Source organism: Stegostoma tigrinum, chromosome 1 (genome assembly GCF_030684315.1).
Source record: "Stegostoma tigrinum isolate sSteTig4 chromosome 1, sSteTig4.hap1, whole genome shotgun sequence".
Lineage (NCBI taxonomy): Eukaryota > Metazoa > Chordata > Chondrichthyes > Orectolobiformes > Stegostomatidae > Stegostoma > Stegostoma tigrinum.
Window position 1 is genome coordinate 106,951,580 of NC_081354.1, and position 23,281 is coordinate 106,974,860.

Sequence of the window (23,281 nt, forward strand, 5' to 3'; positions counted from 1 at the left end):
CACCCATCCCTTCCTCCACCTCAAGCCGCACCTCCATTTCCTACCTACTACCTCATCCCGCCTCCTTGACTAGCTGAGTTTATGCAAATGCAATTCGTTCACTATACAAGGACCAGTGAGTCTGACTTCAGTGATCGGTAAATTGTTGGAGGGGATTGTGAGAGATAGGATTCACATGCGTTTGGAGAGGCAAGGATTGGTTAGGGATAGTCAACATGGCTTTATGCATGGGAAGTCATATCTCACAAACTTGTTTAAGTCTTTTGAGGGCATGACTAAAAAGATGGATGACGGCAGGGGAGTAGACACTGTCTACATGGACTTTAGTGAGGTGTATGACAAAGTTCCACATGGTAGACAGATTAGTAAAGTCCGATCACATGCCATTCAGGGAAATCTTGGCAATTGGTAGAAAATTAGCTGGACGGTTGGTGATGGAGGGTTGTGGTGGAGGGTTGTTTTTTGGACCAGGGACCTGTGATCAGCAGTGTTTCGCAGGGATTGGTGCTGGGTCCACTGTAGTTCGTCACTTACATTGGTGATTTAGATGACAATTTAGGAGGCATGGTTAGCAAGTTTGCAGATGATGCCAAAATTGGTGGGAAAGTAGATAATGAAGGTTATCTAAGATTTAGATGGAATCTTGATCAGTTGGGCCACCGAGTGGCAGATGGAGTTTAATTTGGCTAAATGTGAGATGTTGCATTTGTTATGACAAACAAGGGCAGGATTTACACAGTAGGGCCCTGGGTAATGTTGTCAAACAGAGAGACCTAAGGGTTCAGGTACATAGTTCATTGAAAGTTGGGTAGATAGGATGGTTAAAAAGGTTGGTGAGGACACTTTTGGAGCATTGTGTACAGTTCTGGTAGCCCTATTATCGGAATATACATTGGACAGAGTTCAGAAAAGCTTTATAAGGATGTTTCTGGGACTGGAGGGTTTGAGTTATAAGGAGAGGCTGTATGGGCTTTTTCACTGGAGTACAGGAAGTTGAGGGGGTGGGGGGGGGTGGTGGTGACCTTACAGAGGTTTATAAAATCACGAGGGGCAAAGATAAGGTGAATAGCAAAGGTCTTTTTGCTAGGGTAGGGGAGTTCAAAACTAGAGGGTATATTTTTAAGGTGAGGGGAGAAAGATTTAAAAGGTACCTGAGGGATAGCGTTTTCAGACAGTGGGTATGTGTGAATAAACTGCCTGAGGAAGTGGTAGATACAAGTTCAGTCACAACATTTAAAGGACATTTGGACTGGTACATGAATAGGAAAGGTTTAGAAAATGCAGACAAATGGGACTAGTTTAGTTTAGGAAACTTGGGTCTGCATCGATTGGTTGGATCGAAGGGTCTGTTTCCATGCTGTATGAGTCTAGGACTCTATGGGTGCACAATAAAATGGATACGTGCTATAGCTGAACAGCAAGTCTGCCAATACAGTGTGTGAAAGACAACTATAGGCGTTACTTTCAATAGTGGCAGTTTAAGAACTAGGTTTAAAAATAAACCAGAAATTGCTGAAGAAACCCAGCAGGTCTGGCAGCATCCACGGAGAGAAAGTGGAGTTTATATATCGGGTCTAGCGACCCTTCTTCAGACTGTGAATTTGAAATCCATCATAGATACACTGAGCACTGCGTGACAGATAGATCTGGTTCTTTAATCAATTCACTTCACACCTGTCACTTATACATGTTTATTTGCCCAAGATAAAGAGGTTTTGCATTTCCATGATTGGTACTTTAGAGGATCGAGATAATTTGGCACTTATTCTAAGCCTATATTGAATGGAGTCGATGAAAGTAAAAAGTTATGAATGAGTGGAAGGTTTTAAAGCCGTTTCTTTAAAGACACTGAGGAGTCTGTTGTTGATGCAGTGGACATGGAGGTACCATGGAGGGTATGAAGATCATGGGAATGGGTGGTACTTCTGAGGAATGATGAATCAAGAATCCTTTAAAAATCTAGCCAAATCCATAAAAATTGTTCAGTAGGACATGCCCATCCCCTTAATAGGCCAAATACAAGGCAGTTGGGGCTAGTTTAGTTTGGGAAACTTGGGCCTGCATGGATAGATTAGACTGAAGGGCCTGTTTCCGTGCTGTATAGGTCTATGATTCTACAGCTAGTTGGGGATACAGGATGTGGATTTAAGAGTTGAACAATACCACACATTTAAGTGGCACTGGTGAAAACTGAAAAACCTGGGAATGGGGTCAAGAATCCCAGAATCAGGTAGTGGCTACCATTTTCACACCTCTATGGTGTCTGTCTGACTTCATGAATATCCAGCCCTTTGTTCCTGGCGTGGGTGCATTAGCTATTGTTTATTAGTCATCTCAAATTCCCTTTGATATCATAGAATAATTATATAGGGAGGGAATGGAAGTTGCTGTGAATACTTTTCGCACAAGGTGCACATCTTAATATACTTCAAAATAGCAAAATATATTTTTCAGTATCCACAGAATATGAAGCAGCATGACACAGTTTGTAATCTAATTTCAATTAAAATGAAAATCCAACCAAAAATTTAGTTAGGGATCTTGCTACTGCAACATTGGGTAAGAATGTAGTACTAAATTCTGCACATTACTTAACAAATTGTTTACTCTTTTGGGGGATTTAAGTGTTGCATGTTTATTATGACTGAAATGTAACAAATACAGCCTGTATTACCTAAGCTCTATTGTTACTGTTAAATTTTTTAAATGTGGCCATTTATTATAGTGGGATGGACTGTTTTCACAAATTAAATAAAAAATAAGAGATCTTCTTTTGCTTTGAGAAGGTGTAAGTTAGTGTGACAGAACACTTAATTCAGTCTGAAATAAATAGGACACTTGAGATCCTACAACAAGATCTTCAGAAATGAAGTTAATACAAACAGATGATTATTCTTGCTTTTTGGACACTCTAAGTGAATGTCAGCTTTAAAAATGACATTTTAAAAGGGTCTGTATTGGCAAATACAATATCATTTTGAGATGGATAGTCTCAGTGGATATGACCAGATGATTAATTTATAGTGGTGATGGTTATGGGGAAAGTCTTGGCTAGGACCATAAGTGAGCTCACTGTGGTTATTTAAATAGTGCAATAGGATCTTTCACTTCCATCTGAGCTGGTAGATGGAAACTTACTTTTTGTATGAGACATTAAACTATCGTCTCCAACATTACAGTACTCCCTCTCATTTTAAGTTGGCAATGGACAGTATCTCAGGCTCAATGTCATTGGTCACTCTAAAAAGAAGTCTGATGTGCCCTTTGTTTAAGAAAATACCTTTGCTGTCCAATGTCTAAGATACAGAGATGGCAGACAAATTTTATGTCAGTCTTCACTAGAGAGGATACGTGTAGCATCCTGGAGGTAGCTGTAAATCAGGAATTGAAAGGGAATGAGGAACCTGAGTTATTTACAAATACTAGGGATGTAGTACTGAATAAATTGGTTCCAGGATGGTGGCAGAGTAGCGGGGCTCTTGCCCGGGGCTCATGCACTCATCATCTTTTTTTTTCTTGCTCTTCTTCTTTTGTTTTTCTTTTCTTTGGCGAGTTAGTCAGCATAGAAGCTTGGCTGGTTAACAGGAAACATGCTGGAGATGTAAATGAGTCCTTTTTTTAGGTTTGCTGCAACAAGTAGTGCAGCACGGGAACAGTGCTTCAACTGTTCACAATTTGTCTAAATGACATGAACGAATGGACGGGAAGCTGTGGCTGCCAAATTTGTCAACACCACAAAGATAGGTAGAAAAGCATGTTGTGATGAGGTGGTTACAAAAAATAGGTTAAATAAGTGGGCAAAGAGGTGGTTAATGGAGTATAATGTGGGAAGATGTGAAATTGTCAAATTGATGAGGAGGAATGATAAAGAAGCAAATTATGTAAATGGTGAGCGGTTTCAGAGCACTGAGATGCAGAGGGATCTTGGTGTCTTTATGTGTGAATTGTAAAATGTTAGTATGCAGATACAGCAAGCAGTTAGGAAATCTGACAGAATGTTATCACTTGTTATGAGGGGAACTAAACACCAAAGTAGGAGGTTTTGCTTCAGGAGACTGGTGAGATTGTAGTGCAAAGTATTGGTAACCTTATTGAAGGGAAGAGGTTAATGCATTGGAGGTAGTTCTGAAGATTTACTAGACTAAAGGCAAGGATGAAAGGTTGGACACGCTAGCCTTGTATCTGCTGGAGATTAGAAGACTAAAAGGCAACTTATTTGAAACATCCAATACCTATGGAATCCTGACAGGATGTGTATGTATACATGGTGACATTTCCTCTTATGGGAGAATCGCTGTTTAAAAATCAGGGTTGCCTATTTAAAATAGAAACATGACAATTTTTTTTCTATCAGAGGGTTACAGACTCTTCTTGCAAAACTGATGGAAGCAGATTCATGGAGTCATAGTCATACAGCATGGAAAGAGACCCTTCGGTCCAAGCAGTTCATGCCCAAGGCAGAAGCATTTATTGTTAAGGGGTGGGGTGTGAGAGGTTAACGGGATAGGCAGGAATGTGGATTTGAGGTAATAATCAGAACAGTCACGATCTTATTGAATGGTGGAACAGGCGTGAAGAGCTAAATGGCTTACTGTGGCCCTAATTTCTATGTTTTTATGGAAGAACCATGTGCAGTTTTACATTTGATTTGTATTTCTACATGGTGTGTTAAGAGGCAAAGGACATAATTTTAATTTCATTTTTGAGCTTTGCATGGAGCACTAGGTTCCGGCAAACATTTTTTACATGCATCTAAATGGGGTCTGTTGAAGCCTGTTGAAGTGAAAAATTCAGTGTATTAGAAATAACAGTAGAAGAGAGGAACCAAATTGGGCTATTGCAATAACAATACAGTATTTGATGACACAGAGAGACAGCCATAGAAACACAAGTATTTAGAAAGGCAATGTGCAAGTTTTCTTCCGAGAAAAGCTGAACATTCAGAGAGAAAACGCCTAAAATAGTGACAATGCAGTTTAGCAGTCTTTAAAACAGTCAGAACAGAAGAAAAGAAGGCCTGTGTGGCTTAATCGCAGTCACATAGAACATAGAACATAGAACAGTACAGCACAGAACAGGCCCTTCAGCCCACAATGTTGTGCCGACCATTGATCCTCATGTATGCACCCTCAAATTTCTGTGACCATATACATGTCCAGCAGTCTCTTAAATGACCCAAATGACCTTGCTTCCACAACTGCTGCTGGCAACGCATTCCATGCTCTCACAACTCTCTGCGTAAAGAATAATAAAACATATAAGCTCCAGAAACATAAGACTGAGAGAGATGAGTGAAAGGAACCCATGAAGAAATAAGTGAGCTGTATAAACTAAAGACTGAATGAGCTACAATTGCTGTAAATCAGAAACAAAAACAGAAGTTTTTGGGAAAGCTCAGCAGATCTGGTTGTATCTGTGGACAGAAATCAGAGTTAATGTTTTGGTTCGAGTGACCTTTCTCGGAATATACCAGACTAGTTTAGCTTTTCCAGCAATTTCTGTTTTTGTTTGCGAGCTGTATTAACTGCTCGTTTTAGGGTGTTAAGAAAAAGCATTAACAAAAGAAATCATATCATGTGAATGCAGAAATTTCCTGAAACCAATTGTGTTGACTCAACAAGAAGCTTTAAAAATGGAGACAGGGTGACTTTTCACTGAGGTTTGAATATCTGTAACATTACTGACAGTGAGAGTTTTTTTGATATTTGTAATAAAGCCATTTTATCTAATTCATGCAGACTGTAAAATACATCTTTCATTTTCCTTTTGTGTGTAACAAACTTTGATGTTCTTTTGGTCAAAGTACATTGGCAGTCTCGTGATTATGTTCAGTGGCTGGTGGTAAACAAATGGCAAAAATCAAACTTGTGGTCTATCAAGCCAGGTTGAATTTTGACATCGAATCTACAAAATATCACACTATGTACTAGTATTATCAACCTCCCTTAAAGGGAGCACTACCATTGACAGCTTATAATTTAGAGCAAACAGATGCAATCTGAGTAATATACTTTGAAGTGGCTTGTATTCAGTATTCCAACATTCGTCTCACTCCTCTCTTCCAGAAAGGCATTGATGAAAATGCTCACAAGCAAGGACAAATAGGGAGGCATCCTTTCTTAATCCATGAGTAGCAGTGATGCATTGCATCAGTGGTGCATGCTTTAATGCTTTGGATGCATTTGCAAATGTTTTACCTTGCTGCATGAAGGTTGTTCCAAGTTTTTGCTGACATCACACTGCAGGATAACTTCATTGTTAACAGCACAGTCCCTCAGCAATGGTGCCATCATCAGTAGTTGCTTGATGAAGTCAAAGCTGCTTCTCATTGATGCCCCAATACCAATGAACATCTTTTGTAGTGAGCTTGTAAAGAGGTTCATATTAACAAATTAAACAACAACTTGGCGAGATAGTTCACCAATCCTGCAAAGCACCTTCACATCTGTTGGTTGCTGCATCTCTACTAAAGCTCACATCTTATTAGGATTAGGATAACATCCTTTAGGCATTAGCATATGACCGAATCGAGTTCAATCATTGTTGTAGTTTTGTTTTAATATTCAGCTCCAGATTCAGCTGCAACCTCTGTCTAGAAGTTTCATTAGATTCCAATCAAATCCGTGATGGCTCTCCATCGTGTCTCTACTTCCAATGACCAGCAGGTCATCTATAATTGCTCACACTCCTGGAAAATATTTATTATCTTTATGTGGTCTGTGTTAAGTTTGTCCTGGAGCAGTAGAAATGCCCAATGGCAACGTGCAATGATCATTACCTCCCACATGGTGTCCAGAATGCAGTCAGGAAACTGCTGCTTTCGCAATTCATTTACCAGTACCCATCCTGTAGATCAAGTGTAGTAAAGACCTTTGCTGTGGCAAATTGTGGCAAGATTTCTTTAATGACTGGTATGAGATAGTGAGATCGTTGGATCTCAGTTTTCCAGGTTTTTCTACTGCTACCATGCTCTAATCTAATATGTAGCAATTGTCACTTTTTGATAACGCTTTTCTTATCCAGATCCTTTATTTTGTTTTTCAAGCATGGTTTGAGGATGCATGGACATCTCAGCTAATACAGAATTGAACTCACACACCAATTTACTTTGAGATGATAGTCAGCAGGAAAACATTCAAAAGTTGAGCAAACAACTCAGTAATTTGTCAGCATCGGTTCAGCATTCAATAACTTGTATCTTGTAAAATGCTGCAAATGTTTCCTGGGATGTGGAGGGTTACCAGTCCAAAATTTTGACTCATTTCAGCTGAGATGTGGAGATCTTGCTTAACATTTAATACCTCGAACTGCAGAGCTTCTTTCGTTCCATTGCATTGGTCTGTTGGCTTAATTTGCAATTTTAGGATGAGCATCGTTCCATCATTTAGCATCAAATTTACCCTCGACAGATCCATTTTCAACAATTTCACACAGGTCTGCAAAACTCATGATGTCACATGTAGTACTAGTGTCTATCTAATGCTTCACATTAACTTGAAGCTCTTCTGCAGACATCATTCCAACAGCCCCCTACTACTTTCTTACCTTGCGTTTTGATGGTACAAACCTGTTTAAGGATATGGTTCTTCAGAAACATTGTCTGATATCTCTCCAGCAACCACCTTTATAAGTTTGCTTTTCTTCTTTCCAGCAAATGGCTGTGCATAAAGTGGCTCTTCATCTTGCTGTTGGAGCACTGTTTCCTCAATGGCTGCACATGCTTTCCTTTCTTTCAGGCAAAGTCCTTGAATATTTGCATCCAATATTCTAGCCTTTACCTTTCAACTGGTCATTCCTTTCCATCACTGATTTGTGATTGGAAGGCCTGGGCTGCATCTCAGCATATTGTAAAGCCACATCAGTTTTCCTTAGTGGGATAATAGGTCAGCACAACATCGTGGGCTGAAGGGCCTGTATTGTGCTGTACTGTTCTATGTTCCTGCTTCTGGAAAAGGGTCACTGGACCCAGAGTGTTGACTCTGCTTTCTTTCCACAGATGTTGCCAGACCTGCTGAGTATTTGTTTTAAAGCAATTTCTGGCTTTGTTTCAGTTTTCCCAGCAATGCTCTTCAGCTGATTAATCACGTTGGAGCTTCTGCACATGTCAATAGCTTTCTTGAGAGTAAGTTTCTCTGCTTCCTGTGGACATGCTTTCATGGTGGGATTTTTTGTTGCTAGAGGCAATCCTATCTCTGATGAGATCATCCTTCAATTGTTCAAACTCTCAATATTCAACTATATGCTTCAGCATAACTACATTTAATTCAAGATTCTCCCTCTCTTCTTTGGTTCTGGAGCTTGACACAATGTTCATAAATAATATTAGTCTTCAGGACTTCGAAAATTTCACAACTTTGGCCCTTTTGCTCCCCAGTGAGGATTAGGGTATAACAGACATTGCAACAAATCCTGGCATTGATAGTAGAGTTGTTTATTTATTCAGATTTCTTTATTAACTCTTTGGGAAACTTGAACTTCTGCCAGAGAGGCTACAAAAATTTCCAACTAATTTTCAAGTCTCCTTTCAACTTTATAGGTGCAGGCATAATATTCAATGCCATGCTGACTCATCCAGCAATATTCAATTTCAGCTGCACACTCCTGACCAGAAACTTAACTAAGTCGGTCACATGGATACTGTGGCTACAAAAGCAACACAGAGGCAATATTCTCTGCAGTAAATAACTCTTCTCTCAACTTCACAGAGCCTCTCCAACATATGTTATGGACAAGGAATGTGATGGAATATTCTCATTTGCGTTGATGTATGCAGCTTGAAAAACACTCAAGAGACCAAGCTATTTAATTTAATTGCAATCTCATCCACATTCTTTTCACAACCACTGTATTATTTATAAGATGCACTGCAACAACTATCCTCAGCTTCTTTGGCACGCTCTCCAAACATCTAACCTCCACCATCTAGAAAAAACCAGGGTAGCCAGCAGATGGAAACACCACCATCTCCAAGCCACACACCATCCTGACTTGGAACTATTCTGTCATTTCTTCATTGTTGCTGAGTCAGAGTCCTAGAATTTGCTCCCTAACAGTATGACAGGCACTGCAATGGTTCAAGTTGGCAGCTCACTCACAATTACTCATGGGTAGCTCGAGATGGCTGGCAAATGCTGTTAATGACCCATGAACACATGAAAAGAACATCACAGCTAGTGGAGTTTTCCTGAATGATAACCAGTCAAGCTATTCTGCTAATAAATAAAACGGTAGCAGAATCAGTGAAAGCTCATTGAAGTCCTGTGAAAAGCTGTGCTTAACCAGTTACATCTAGCAGTATTACTGAATGCACTTAATTATCATCTCAGAGATTAAAATTACACCCCCACACACAACTACTGCAACTAAAATAGACCATGGGATTCCTCAGCTGTTTAATTTAGTGATTCATACATGGTTTCACAGATTTGCACGTGTTGACATACAACTGTCAGAAAGGGAAAATTGGGATTCTTCAAACCACAGGTAGTTTAATCTTTGCACCTGACATGTAGGCTATTTATACTTTTTATTGCTGCAATTATTGTTATTTGCTTTTATAAAACAGTTGGAGCTGCCAGCTCACAATGTCTCAGCTAGTGGCACTACCAAATCTAGGAGCCAGGAACACATAGCAAAAAGCTCATCTCCCAACTACAGTTCTTTGAATTTGACCAGCCTATCGTGGTGTTGTCATAAATGCGTACAAAACTATTACAAGGTTGTGGCATAAGTATATTATAAATGGGCAAATGGTTGTCTGCAGGTTTTGTCAGAGGCAGGGAAGACAAAATTTTGCTAAGTAGTACACCCATTCTAAATGCTGTTTTTAACCAAAGATTCCTCAGGGTCACTGGACAGAGCTAAACAATCTAAAATTTCTAAAAATGAGTAATAAAGACGAGTCACAGCTTTGATTGTATAAGTGTTTTCCACAGGAGTTTCTGTAATCTAGGCTGAACAAATTCCCTTTTTAATCTTGTAACAACTCTTAATTTGGAAAAATGTGGACATTGTATTATTAAAACAATTGCTGAACTTCTATGTTTCAGTTACAATTGGTAAGTGTGTGGGTATTTAGAAATGTATTTTCCACAAAAAAAGCATCTTCTGTATGAAGCAACAAACATTCTCAAGAGAAACAGTGCATTTGTTGGCAAGGTCAAACAATCAAGATAAATATCCTTCACAACATTAGTGTGACAATCTTTGGTTTTCTTTAATGTGACACAGACCAAGAGTAACAAAGTAAATTCTCTGGGTTTAAGTATCCAACGTGAAAAAAGTTTCAAATGATGTCAGCTCAGTTCTTAATGTGGATGAATTCACTGTGTAAACATGGCACAGAGATGATTTAAAGGCCACATGGTTCACTGATCCAGACAAAAGAAATAAACAATGGCCCATATCTTCTAGTCAATGTCAATGCTGCATGCATTCATGCTGCCAATGAAAACTCCTGTGATCTGACATTGCTGTGATTTTTCAGCTGAAATTTCTGATCCTATGTGAAGCATCAAAGGATCAGAACAGATGTATGAAGAAGACCTATAGGTACATAATTAGCTGCAATCTTGAATTCAGCTAAGTGTTTAAAAGTCTAAGTCTTTCAGTGAGTGAGTGGGTGAAGGATGCAGTCAAGTGGATTAGGTGGTGGTACTCACGGCGTAACATTTCCAGGGCAATGATTTATTTATTTATGCTATTTGGTAGCCAGTGGTTACATATGCATTTAAGCATTTATTACCCATCTCTAACTGGTCTTGAAAAGGCAGTAGTGAGCCTTTTTCTTGAAGTCCATGTGCTGTAGGTGCACCCAAAGTAAGTCCCACAAAACGTGGCTCAAGTCTCCAATACTCAGTTCAATGTTTGAGAACTTCACAGAGGGGACTAGGCAGCTGAAATCGTCCAATTAGAAGGTTCAACTTCCTGGGCAATTTCCCCACATGTGCACATTCGGACCACAGCAGGGTCCTGACACAGATTCCCCAGTTCAGTTGAATCTCCAATATCTGGAGATCTGGATTTTGGAACATTTGAGTTAATGTTTCTCAATCCTACTAACCAATCAACACCTTTCAACCATCCCAAGGGTAGGAACGGGTCTGTTAAGAGGTTAACTTGCCAAAAATTCCAATTCACTTCTATGACTGGTCTCTGTTGGTGTGGTTAGGGGAAATGGGAATTACTAGGCATCTGTAATATAGTAGCTATGATGTGGTAGTGCTTTGTCAAGATAACAGTCAATAATCCATTCTGCAGTTGCAACATCTTTCATCCTGATAAGTAGAAAAGCTTCACCAAACATTAATGACATAAAAGGGATTATTCAATTAAATCCTTACCTGGTGGATGTCATCACCAGGGCTATATACTGCCTTGAACTGCTTCATATGTGCCCGTGCTCTTGCTATGCCCCGAAGTGTTTCAAATGCTCGTTCCACAAAACCAGTGGCTTTGTCGAATGTTAATTCAGATGCTGAGGAACAACCTGAAAGTAGACATGATATCATTCAATAATTTCACACTTTTGTAGCTCTACAGGAGGCGATGGTTTTGTGGTATTATCACCAGACTAATAATTCAGTCAGCGAGGTAAAGTTGTGGGGACCTAGGTTTAAAACCCGCCATGGCAGATTGTGGAATTTGAATTCAATAAAGCGTCTAATGATGACCACGAAACCATTGCTGATTGTCAGGAAAATCCCATCTGGTTCATTAATGTCCTTTAGGGAAGGAAATCTGCCATGTTTACCGAGTCTAGCCTACATGTGACTCCAGGCCGATAGCAACGCGGTTGAATCATAACTGCCCTTTGGGCAATTAGATAGAACATAGAATATAGAACATAGAACAGTACAGCACAGTACAGGCCCTTTGGCCCACAATGTTATGCTGAACTTTTACTCTAATCCTAATGTCTGTCTAACCTCCACCCCACCTTATACTATCATCCAAATGACTATCTAATAGCCACTTAAATGCCCCTAATGAGGCCGATTCCACTAGCTTCTCCAGCAATGCATTCCACACCTCAACCACTCTCTGAGTAAAGAACCTACCTCTGATGTCTCCCGTACATCTACCTCCACTCACTTTATAACTACACACCCTCGTAATAGCTACCTCCACCCTAGGAAAAGGTCTCTGGCTATCTGCTCTATCTATACCTCTGATCATTTTGTACACCTCTATCAAGTCACCGCTCATCCTTTGTCATTCCAAAGGGAAAAGCCGTAGCTCTCTCAACCTTTCGTCATAAGACCTTCCCTCCATTCCAGGCAACATCCTGGTAAATCTCCTCTGCACCTTTTCCAACACTTCCACATAATTAGGGATGGGCAATAAATACTGGCACAACCAATGATGCCCACATCACACGTATGAATGAAAAAAATAAAAACAAACCCGCTCTTCATGATTTAACAGTACTTGTGCTGCAGGATTATAACAAAAAGAACACTCAGTGGTTGACCTTGAAGGTTATGTATAACGGAATCCTAATGTTTACAGTCTACAAAGACCCAAGATTTAACTGTTATTCAGTATTTAGTTAGCAAGTCTCATTTAAAATGACAGGTTTCTCAATTTGCTGCTGGGAAACTTTGCTGGTGATGGGCAGCAGCAGAGGTCAGATGCTTATGAAGATTTATAACATTTAATGTCTTTAACTCTCTTCTGTCCCCAAATTTTAGCAGAATACCTGCAACACTGTTAGATCCTTGCATTCCTTCTGGATTCCAACAAATTTTTCCCTAGCCATCCTGATGATCACACCCTCTTCCCTGCTATTTGCACATACCCATTCCCTTTCTCCCACATTTTGTTACAGAGATAGTAGGAACTGACGATGCTGGAGAATCTGAGATAACAAGGTGTAGAGCTGGATGAACACAGCAGGCCAAGCAGCATTGGAGGAGCAGGAAGGATGGCGTTTTGGGTCTAGACCCTTCTTCAGAAAGATTTTCCTTCAGCAGCGACTAACTTATCTTCCATCTCTCCAATGTCTATTCACAATCAACAAGGCACAAGTTAGGAGTGTGATGGAATATTCCCCACTAGCCTCGATGAGTGCAGCTCCAACAATACTCAAGAAGCTTGACACATTCCAGGACAAAGTAACCTGCTTGACTGGCACCACATCCAGAAACCTTTACGTCCTCAACCATCAACATGCAATGTCCATATCCTGTGAAAAAATACATTTACATAAAACTGCTCCTAATCATTATCCACCTCTCATTACCTTTAGTCTGTCTTTCACTTATTCAATTGCCTCCAACCCACATCTAGTGCTTCGACACCAAACACTACATCATATTTCACACTGTCACATACTTATGCTCTGGTGAAACCCATCAGTACGCCTTTCCATTATGTTACTCCCAACAATCATTGGCCTTCATTATTCCCAGGATCAAGGAGTCACTTCCCAAAACACTATTCTTGGCCCCCGACCTATTTGTTCCCTTTATACTACGTGACTTCCATTCTGAAAATCTTTCATTATTCAATGACATGTGGCATTTGTGCCACCATCCTGTTCCAGATTCTTAACTTCAAAAAAGCGAAACAATAAATTCAGTCTGAATGTAAATAGACAAATTACACAAAATCCTCAACAGTTACACAAACTGAATCTAAAAATTCTGACATTTGTTTTAACAAACACCATAAATCACATCATTACAACACATATTTTGCTGTGAGCAATAGCAAAGGAAATCCAAAACAAATTATGGTTGTTGATGGATGTGAAAATATCAGGTCCTCTACTTGAATTTGATGCTGAGGCAATGTGCAACTTGATTGCATTGTTACATTACCCAAAACAGTTTGATTTGAGGATGGGAGTCAAAAATGGAAATGTATTTTAATTCTTCACACTGACTTCTCCCATCCAGTGATTTTGTTTATTCATTTGCTGAATATAGGCGGCATGGCTACACCAGGATTTGTTACCTAGAGCGCAGCTAGGAGACAACCACATTGCTGACAGTCTGGACTCACATGTAGGCCAGACCAGGTTCCTTCCAGGCAGTGCAGCTTCCTTCCCCAAAGGATGGTATTGAAACAGATGGGTTTTTCTGCCAATTAACAATGGTTTAATAGTAATTGATAGGCCCTTAATTCCAGGTATCTGCCATGCCAAGATTTGAACCTGGATGTCTGGATTAATCATCTAATGAAAATACTACAAGGCCATGAGCTCCTCTTGATTTCCTGACAGTATCTTAATCAGTCCAAACACAAAATATGTAACTCATGCTCAAAACAAAGATGAAAACTTTTTACATAATTTCAAAAATGTATGATGCTAATAATTAAGCTACTTACAGTGAACATTTAACAACCACTGCCCAAAAATATTTTTGTCTGTGTATCGGTTGTGGTATCTAATATTATAGCAGTAAATAATCTAAAGTTTCTGTTAATCTTCCAAATAAATATATAAACATAATAATTTGTTATTACAAATTACAACAGATTACAATTCTGTTCAAATAAAATGATTTTCAAAGCCTTTCATACACTCCCAGAAGTGTGGGAGGGCAGTTTCAAAACTACAGAATTATCTGTCCAAAATAATTTATATATAAACTAGGAAATGAATTAGTTCTGTTACAGTTCAGTTCACTGGCACAGAATTCATATAAAATCTAAGTGGAGGTGCTGGTGCTGGAGTAACACAGGTTAGCACAAGAGACAATTTATGTTCATGTCAAAACATACCATTATGTGAAGAACTGATATCATGAACTGTTTAAGTACAATATGTGGAATAAGTTTTCTTGAATTAGCCACTAGAAAGTGCCTTTATTTAATATGTTTTGCGTTTTATTTTCTCAAGTATTTTACCTAAGAGTAACCCACCAGTTTTCCATGCACTTGTGTGCACTGACAACAAGTGACTACCCTTGACATAATTTGAGCAAACGTGGCATCAAGGAGCTCGAGCAAAAATGGAGACAATGGGAATCAGGGGTAACTCTCAGCTGGTTGGTGTCATACCTGACACAAAGGAAGGTAGCCACTGGAGGTTGGCCATCTTAGCTCCACAACATCATTGCAGTTCCTCAGCGTAGTGTCTTAGACCTAACTTTCTTGCTGCTTTATCAATGACGTTCACTTCATCCTATGGTCAGAGGTTTTTTTTTAAGAATTCATTCATGGGATGAGGGTGTCACTGGCTAGGCTAGCATTTATTGCCTACAGGCCTACTAAGAGTTAACCACATTGCTGTGAGTCTAGAGTCACAGGCCAGGCCAGTAGGCCAGACCATGAAAGGATAGCAGTTTCCTTCCCTAACAGATATTAGTGAACCAGGTGTGGTTTTCCAACATTATCATTAGACTCTTAATTCTAGATGCTTATTGAAATCAAATTCCACCATCTGTTGTGGCAGGGTTCGAACCCAAGTCCACGGAACATTACCTGGTTCTATGAATGAACAGTCCAGCCATAATACCACTAGACTGTAACCTCCCTCCAACTGGAGATGTTCACTGCTAATTTTACAATGTTCAACAATCTAACAAAGCCTGGCCAACATCCAGGTTTGGGCTGACAAGTTGCAAATAATATTCATGTCACAACATCCAGGGCAATGGCCATCTCCAAGAAAAGAGAATTCAACAATTATCCTCGACATTGAGCGGCATTACCATCATTGAATTCCCCCATTATCAACATCCTTTGGGTTACCACTGAACAGAAAGTGAACTGAACTAGCCACATTCATATAGTGGCGACAAGAATATGTGAGGGGCTAGGAACCTCGCAATGACTCCTCAAAGTGACTCTTCCTGACACCTAGTCCTGGTTCACTCGTCCAGCGACATTGTCACTATACCACCGTGAATGGGGGGCAGCCAACTTATGCAGCAATAGTCTGTTTTTGTGATGTTGACTAGGGCATAAATATTAGCTATTATAAAGGGGATAGCTCTTCTTCAGTATATTACACCAGGATCTTTTGATGATTGGGCAGATAAATCCTCAGTTTAACATCTAAAACTGGCACGATTGACAGTTCAGCACTCCTTCAGTGCTGCATTGGAGAATTAAATGTGAATTTTATGCCCAAGTGGAAGAGTGGGACTTGAACACACAATCTTCTGACTTAAAAGCGAGGGTGTCACCCACTGACCCTTGGCTGACATAGAACATAGAACATAGAACATTACAGCACAGTACAGGCCCTTAGGCCCTCGATGTTGTGCCGACCTCAAGCCCATCTAACCTATACTATTCCATGTACGTCCATATGCTTGTCCAATGACGACTTAAATGTACCTAAAGTTGGCGAATCTACTACCATTGCAGGCAAAGCATTCCATTCCCTTACTACTCTCTGAGTAAAGAAACTACCTCTGACATCTGCCCTATATCTTTCACCCCTCAATTTAAAGCTATGCCCCCTCGTGCTCGCCATCACCATCCTAGGAAAAAGGCTCTCCCTATCCACCGTATTTAACCCTCTGATTATTCTATATGTTTCAATTAAGTCACATCACAACCTTCTTCTCTCTAATGAAAACAGCCTCAAGTCCCTCGTAAGACCTTCCCTCCATACCAGGCAACATCCTAGTAAATCTCCTCTGCACCCTTTCCAAAGCTTCCACATCCTTCTTATAATGCGGTGGCCAGAACTGTACACAATACTCCAAGTGCGGCCGTACCAGAGTTTTGTACAGCTTCACCATAACCTCTTGGTTCCGGAACTCGATCCCTCTATTAATAAAAGCTAAAACACTGTATGCCTTCTTAACAAACCTGTCAACCTGGGTGGCAACTTTCAAGGATCTGTGTACGTGGACACCGAGATCTCTCTGCTCATCTACACTACTAAGAATCTTACCATTAGCCCTGTACTTTGCCTTCTGGTTACTCCTACCAAAGTGCATCACCTCACACTTGTCTGCATTAAACTCCATTTGCCACCTCTCAGCCCAGCTCTGCAGCTTATCTATGTCTCTCTGCAACCTAGAGCATCCTTCATCACTATCCACAACTCCACCGACTTTAGTGTCGAATGCAAATTTACTAACCCATCCTTCTACGCCCTCATCCAAGTCATTTATAAAAATGACAAACAGCAGTGGACCCAACACCGACCCTTGCGGTACACCACTAGTAACTGCTCTCCAGGATGAACATTTCCCATCAACTACCACCCTCTGTCTTCTTTCAGCAAGCCAATTTCCGATCCAAACTGCTATATCTCCCACAATTCCATTCCTCCACATTTTGTACAATAGCCTATTGTGGGGAACCTTATCGAACGGCTTGCTGAAATCCATATACACCACATCAACCGGTTTACTCTCATCTACCTGTTTGGTCATCTTCTCAAAGAACTCAATAAGATTTGTGAGGCACGACCTTTCCTTCACAAACCATGCTGACTATCCCTAATCAATTTATTCTTTTCTAGATGATTATAAATCCTATCCCTTATAACCTTTTCCAACACTTTACCAACAACTGAGGTAAGGCTCACTGGTCTATAATTACCAGGGTTGTCTCTACTCCCCTTCTTGAACAGGGGAACCACATTTGCTATCCTCCAGTCATCTGGCACTATTTCTGGAGACAATGACGAGTTAAAGATCAATGCCAAAGGCTCGGCAATCTCCTCCCTGGCTTCCCAGAGGATCCAAGGATAAATTCCATCTGGCCCAGGGGACTTATCTATCTTCACCCTCTGAAGGATTTCTAATACCTCTTCCTTGTGAACCTTAATCACATCTAGTCTAGTAGCCTGTATCTCAGTACTTTTTTCTTTTTTTTGACAATGTTGTCGAGGAGAATACTGAGATGTCGAGGAGAATACATGGTCATTCCCTAATTTATGACTCATGTTTCCATTTCCAACAACAGTTATCCATTCACCATCCCTCAGTGATTTTGCCAATACAGCAGCTAAGCCCTTCTTGGGGAAGTTATGAGCCCAAATATTAAATGCAGAATGACCATAAGCCTGCATTTCATCAGTCTTCTAATTTCAAATATGCCTATTAGCATACTTAATTACACAGTCAGATCCAATCGGTCCAAATGAAGTCTCTTGAAGAAGAATAATGCTTTCTTGCAGCCATTGGAAATTTGAAAGACTAGGAATAGTGGAGTCACAGGTGGCCTCACTATTCCTACATTAGAAAGTGGCCTGAGTTTTCTGCTCAACATTGCTATCCAGTGATCCCCGTTGAAAAGCAAGTTTGCATGTTCGATGCAAGAAAAGCATCAATTTAATGTTTGATAAAAGATTAGGCAGAAACAGGGATGTTGGGAAAGCAGAACCATGGAATTATTTTGGATGGCCTCAGCGAACAGCCAAGAGAAACATGTCAGGTTCCAGAAGGACCTCCTTCTGTGTTGTAAATATTTATGACAGTGACAGGGAGAGTTATTTTGAACACCGATGAATATTGTAGAAGTTTCAGGTAGCAAGAACAAAAACTGTAAAAAGCATTGGTTCACATTTGCAGGTAGAAAGAAACGATTTGGTAATACACACTCCCAAAATGTATATCTATCGACATAAACACCCATAATGTGACAATGAAACAAATTAAGATTATCATGAAGAAATAATGAAGATGCACCATTCCATAGAACTGCACAAATTAACAGAGCAAACAAAGTGTCTTCCATCTATTGATTTGCAACTCTTCAGATGCTTTTATGATGGTGCTTTGTTAGTTCAGGTTGTGGAATGTCGGGGGGAGGGCTGCAATTTTCACAAATTAAAGAAGTGACAATGTAAAAGTACTTTTAAACAGATGCTAAGATAATAAAATGTGAGGCTGGATGAACACAGCAGGCCAAGCAGCATCTCAGGAGCACAAAAGCTGACGTTTCGGGCCTAGACCCTTCATCAGAGAGGGGGATGGGGGGAGGGAACTGGAATAAATAGGGAGAGAGGGGGAGGCGGACCGAAGATGGAGAGTAAAGAAGATAGGTGGAGAGGGTGTAGGTGGGGAGGTAGGGAGGGGATAGGTCAGTCCAGGGAAGACGGACAGGTCAAGGAGGTGGGATGAGGTTAGTAGGTAGCTGGGGGTGCGGCTTGGGGTGGGAGGAAGGGATGGGTGGGAGGAAGAACCGGTTAGGGAGGCAGAGACAGGTTGGACTGGTTTTGGGATGCAGTGGGTGGGGGGGAAGAGCTGGGCTGGTTGTGTGGTGCAGTGGGGGGAGGGGATGAACTGGGCTGGTTTAGGGATGCAGTGGGGGAAGGGGAGAAGGGGAAGGGGAAGGGCAGTTCCCATTATCTTTAAACAGATGCTGTTGCTTTATAACACATTTCACCACATTCTTCATATCTGTCATTTGTGTTACTACAACCTCGGTTTGCAGATGGGATGGTTTGTGAAGCTTGTCTGTCGTTGTTATCATCATTGTGCCACTGAGGCATTGAAGAGTTAATTGTTCTGGAAAGCACTAAATATTTAAACAGTCAGCAAGTAGACATAACTGGTAAGCTGTCTTGTGGTTGACTAGGTTAATGAGCACTCATGCTGAGTGTTTGACGTTCAGCTGAATGATAGATGATACTTAAAAGCACTTTCAAATTAATTTCCCTAGCAGAGAATCAGATTAATGGAATCACAATGCATTCTTAAAATACCATTCAGGCTTCTCTCATCCAGTGTTAGGAACCTCCCTTTGTTTCTCCATAGCATACCTGTCAAAGAGTGCTTCATTTTTGAAATTACCTTTCTAGCTAATACCTCAATGAAATTGGGTAATGTTACTTATGAAAAACAGCAATTGACAAAGATGACAAAGTAAGTGGATTACAACTTCAATGACAGTGGAGACAGTTCTGATTTTTTTTGGTATTTCAAGTGGGATCAGAATGGCCTGATTACATTCTACTGTCAGGATCTGGGAATGAAAAACAGCTTCCATGAGCCAGAAATGAAAGATTTTTTTGGCAATGCTTAATGTCACCTCTGCCAGTTTGCTCATTTCTACCTCTGGTTCAATATACCCAAAGTTGAAGCCCTAATCATTCTTGTTTTGCCTGAAGATTCAAGTATTAAACTATCCTCCTGATAATCTCTCAGCTTAAACTTTAGCTTACCCAAACTCTCCTGTTCATATCCCAACTCATATTTGAGCTGGATTTAATGCAGCCTGATATGGTGGGAAATCTGGATTACAGGTCCACTTAATTGCGGGACAGGTCACATGTTAGTGTCCTAGTCGTAGGAATACCTCTTACAGTTAAGTAACAGGCAGCAATGTACTCAGTGGGGAAATGTGCCCACTTGCAGCAAGTTGCCAAACAAGTTCTTTATTATTGAGCTAATTGAAGGCAATTATTCTCACATGGCAAAGTTGATTGCAAATGTGAACGTTAGACTTCCTGTTGCTTCCAAAAGACCACCAGGTGAACCAGGCCTTTCGTTCATTGGCACAAGTGCTCAATTGTTGAAACCATTCACCTGTAATTGCCTCTGAAGCAACCTCTCCTGTGACCTCCAGCCCACCCTCATGCTTGTGGCCCGGGTCTCTCCCTGGGTAGACTGCTGACTGGAGTTGGCAGACCACATTACAGTGGTCCTCCTTGTAACAGAACGCCTATACTTGTCAGAATTTAGAAGAATGAGTTGCAACCTTATTGTTATTGAAACATACAAGATTCTTTGGGGCTGAAAGGGTACATGTGGAAAGGTCTGGGGCCAGAAGGCATAGTCTCACAATAAGGGATCACACATTCATGATGGAGATGAGGAGAATGTCTTCTCTCAGGGAATGGTGAGTCTGTGGAATACTTTACTCTGATAAAGTATTTGACACAGGGCTGTAAAGTATATTCCAGGCTGAGATGTACAGGTTTGTAATGAGCTACCAAGTCAAAAGCAATGGGGAAAAGGCAGAAAAGCGGAGTTGAAGATTATTGGATCATCCATGATCTCATTGATTGGCAGCACAGACTAAATAGGATATTTTCTACTTCTGTTCCTACATCTTATACTTGTAGGAGTATAAAACTTCATGGTTGACGTAAGATTTCCTTTGTTTGATGTTCAACTTGCACACATATTAAAACTAATGTTTCAAATTAAAAAAAACTTTAATATTGCTGAAGATGATTTTCATTACTGAAGGAGCAAGTTTGTATTTCTTCAGACGATTTTTATGGGGTTTTTAAACAGTTCCACATTTGTTCATTGCATGCCGGAATGAATAAATATCAATCAAAAAAGACACATTTTGTCGTGGCTTTTTGTCTTGCACACATTAGCGCAATTCACAAGATCATCAACATTTACACTGTATAAATGGTGAGTGTTGATTGATTTGCAAGCAGAACCTGGTTGATGGAGGCATTGCAGTGAAGACTACAGCAGCTAATAGCAATGATTAATTATTAACTGCCAGACTTTGCCTAAACTTTGACTAATCAGAGCCAACCAGCCTGATTCAAAGTCGGCCAATCAAGACTGCGCTGACACACGATTCATTTCTAAACTAAAAACCATTCACCACTACAAAGTCCGTAATCCTCTATTCCCTGTCCATTCATGTATCTGTCAAGCCGGCTCTTAAATGTTGCTAATGTATCTGCCTTCACTACCTCCTCAGTATTCCAGGCATTTATCACTCTCTGTGTAAAGAACCTGTCTCTCACATCTCCTTTGAACTTTCCCTTTTTACCTGAACTCCCCTTTTTACCTGAAATCTAGGTCCCCTATTAATTGAGATTTCTATCCTGGGAAAAGATTCCATCTATCTATGCCTCTCATAATTTTGTAAATTTCTATCAGGTCACCCCTCATCCTTCAACAAACAAAGCTTCTCCAATTTCTTCTCAAAGCTAATACCCTCCAAACCAGACAACATTCTGGTACATCTCTCCAATAGCTCCAATTCCTTCAGGCAGTGTGACGACCTGAACTGTACACAATATTCCAAATGTGCCTTAATTAAACTTCTACACAGTTGCAAAGTTTTTATACTCTGTGCCCCAACTGATGAAGGCAAGCATACCATATTCTTCTTAACCACCTTATCCACTTGGATAACAAAGTGTGGAGCTGGATGAACACAGCAGGCCAAGCAGCATCTCAGGAGCACAAAAGCTGACGTTTCGGGCCTAGACCCTTCATCAGACAGATCTCTGATGAAGGGTCTAGGCCCGAAACGTCAGCTTTTGTGCTCCTGAGATGTTGCTTGGCCTGCTGTGTTCATCCAGCTCCACACTTTGTTATCTTGTATTCTCCAGCATCTGCAGTTCGCATTATCACTTATCCACTTGGATTGCCACTTTCAGCGAACTGCGGACCTGTATGCCTCTCAAAGAATTATAATCAATTTGTCAGCATGTTCCACTCCTCTGAGACTTTTCTAGAATCTAAGGATTCTTGGAAGGTTACCATCAGTGTATCTGTTATATCTGTATCTACTTTCTTTACTTTGCTGGGATGCATCCCATTAGGTCCAGGGAACTTGGCCCCTAAGTTTCAGTCGCACTTCTTCTCCTGGGTTAATTATTGTATTTATTTCCTTCCTCCTTTTGCCCTTGATTCCTTAGTTTAAAATAAAAATTGCTATTCATGTGTTCTACTGTGAAGACTGATGCAAAGTATATATTTAACTTCTCTGCTATTTCCCCATTCCCTGTTCTAATTTCTCCAGCTACATTCTCTAAGAGACCTACATTTTCGTCGGCCTCCCTCTTTGTTTTTATATATTTTAAAAAGTTCATGTTGCTACTCTGGACAGCCTGCACAGCCTACTATGTTTTTGGTTGTCTTTTAAAAGCTTTGAAAACTTTCCCAATCCTCTGGTTTACCACTAGCTTTTGCCACATTGTCTATGGTTTCTTTCAAATTCATGCTGTCCTTAACTCCCCTCGTTAACCATGGTTGCTTATTCCCTTCCTAGAATCACAGTGTGAACAGTGGAGGCTCAATCCCTGTATTGGCTGAGGTGACCATAAAATATCTGCCTGCTCAAATCTTCCGCTTGCCTGGAGGTGTGGTGACCCTCTGGTTAAACTCACCACTGGTCATCTGTTTATAATATGAGAACAGTTTATGGTCTTTTGAGACTGTGGCAACATTGACTCACATTTCATTTTGAAATCTAAACCAAGTCTAGTAGTTAACAAGTCAATTATCACTAACTGCTGCATTTTCCATGGCAATGCTTCTATTAATCAGCAGGCTCAGAAATGTTGGCTTTACCCTAAATGCAGGTCAAAAAGTTTCAAAAAGTGACTTTTTTCAACACAACTCAAGTTCTGATCTATCAAAAGACTGTTTAAATTAAA

At 40.3% G+C, this 23,281-nt stretch overlaps 1 protein-coding gene across 1 annotated transcript in view; it reads right to left on the bottom strand.

The window, feature by feature from the left end:
- scfd2 (sec1 family domain containing 2) overlaps positions 1 to 23,281 on the bottom strand; it is a 302,365-nt gene that overhangs the window by 33,096 nt on the left and 245,988 nt on the right. The window contains exon 6 of the mRNA XM_048525994.2: positions 11,343 to 11,488. Coding sequence (XP_048381951.1) covers positions 11,343 to 11,488 — 146 coding nt within the window. The remainder of the gene's footprint in view (positions 1 to 11,342; positions 11,489 to 23,281) is intronic.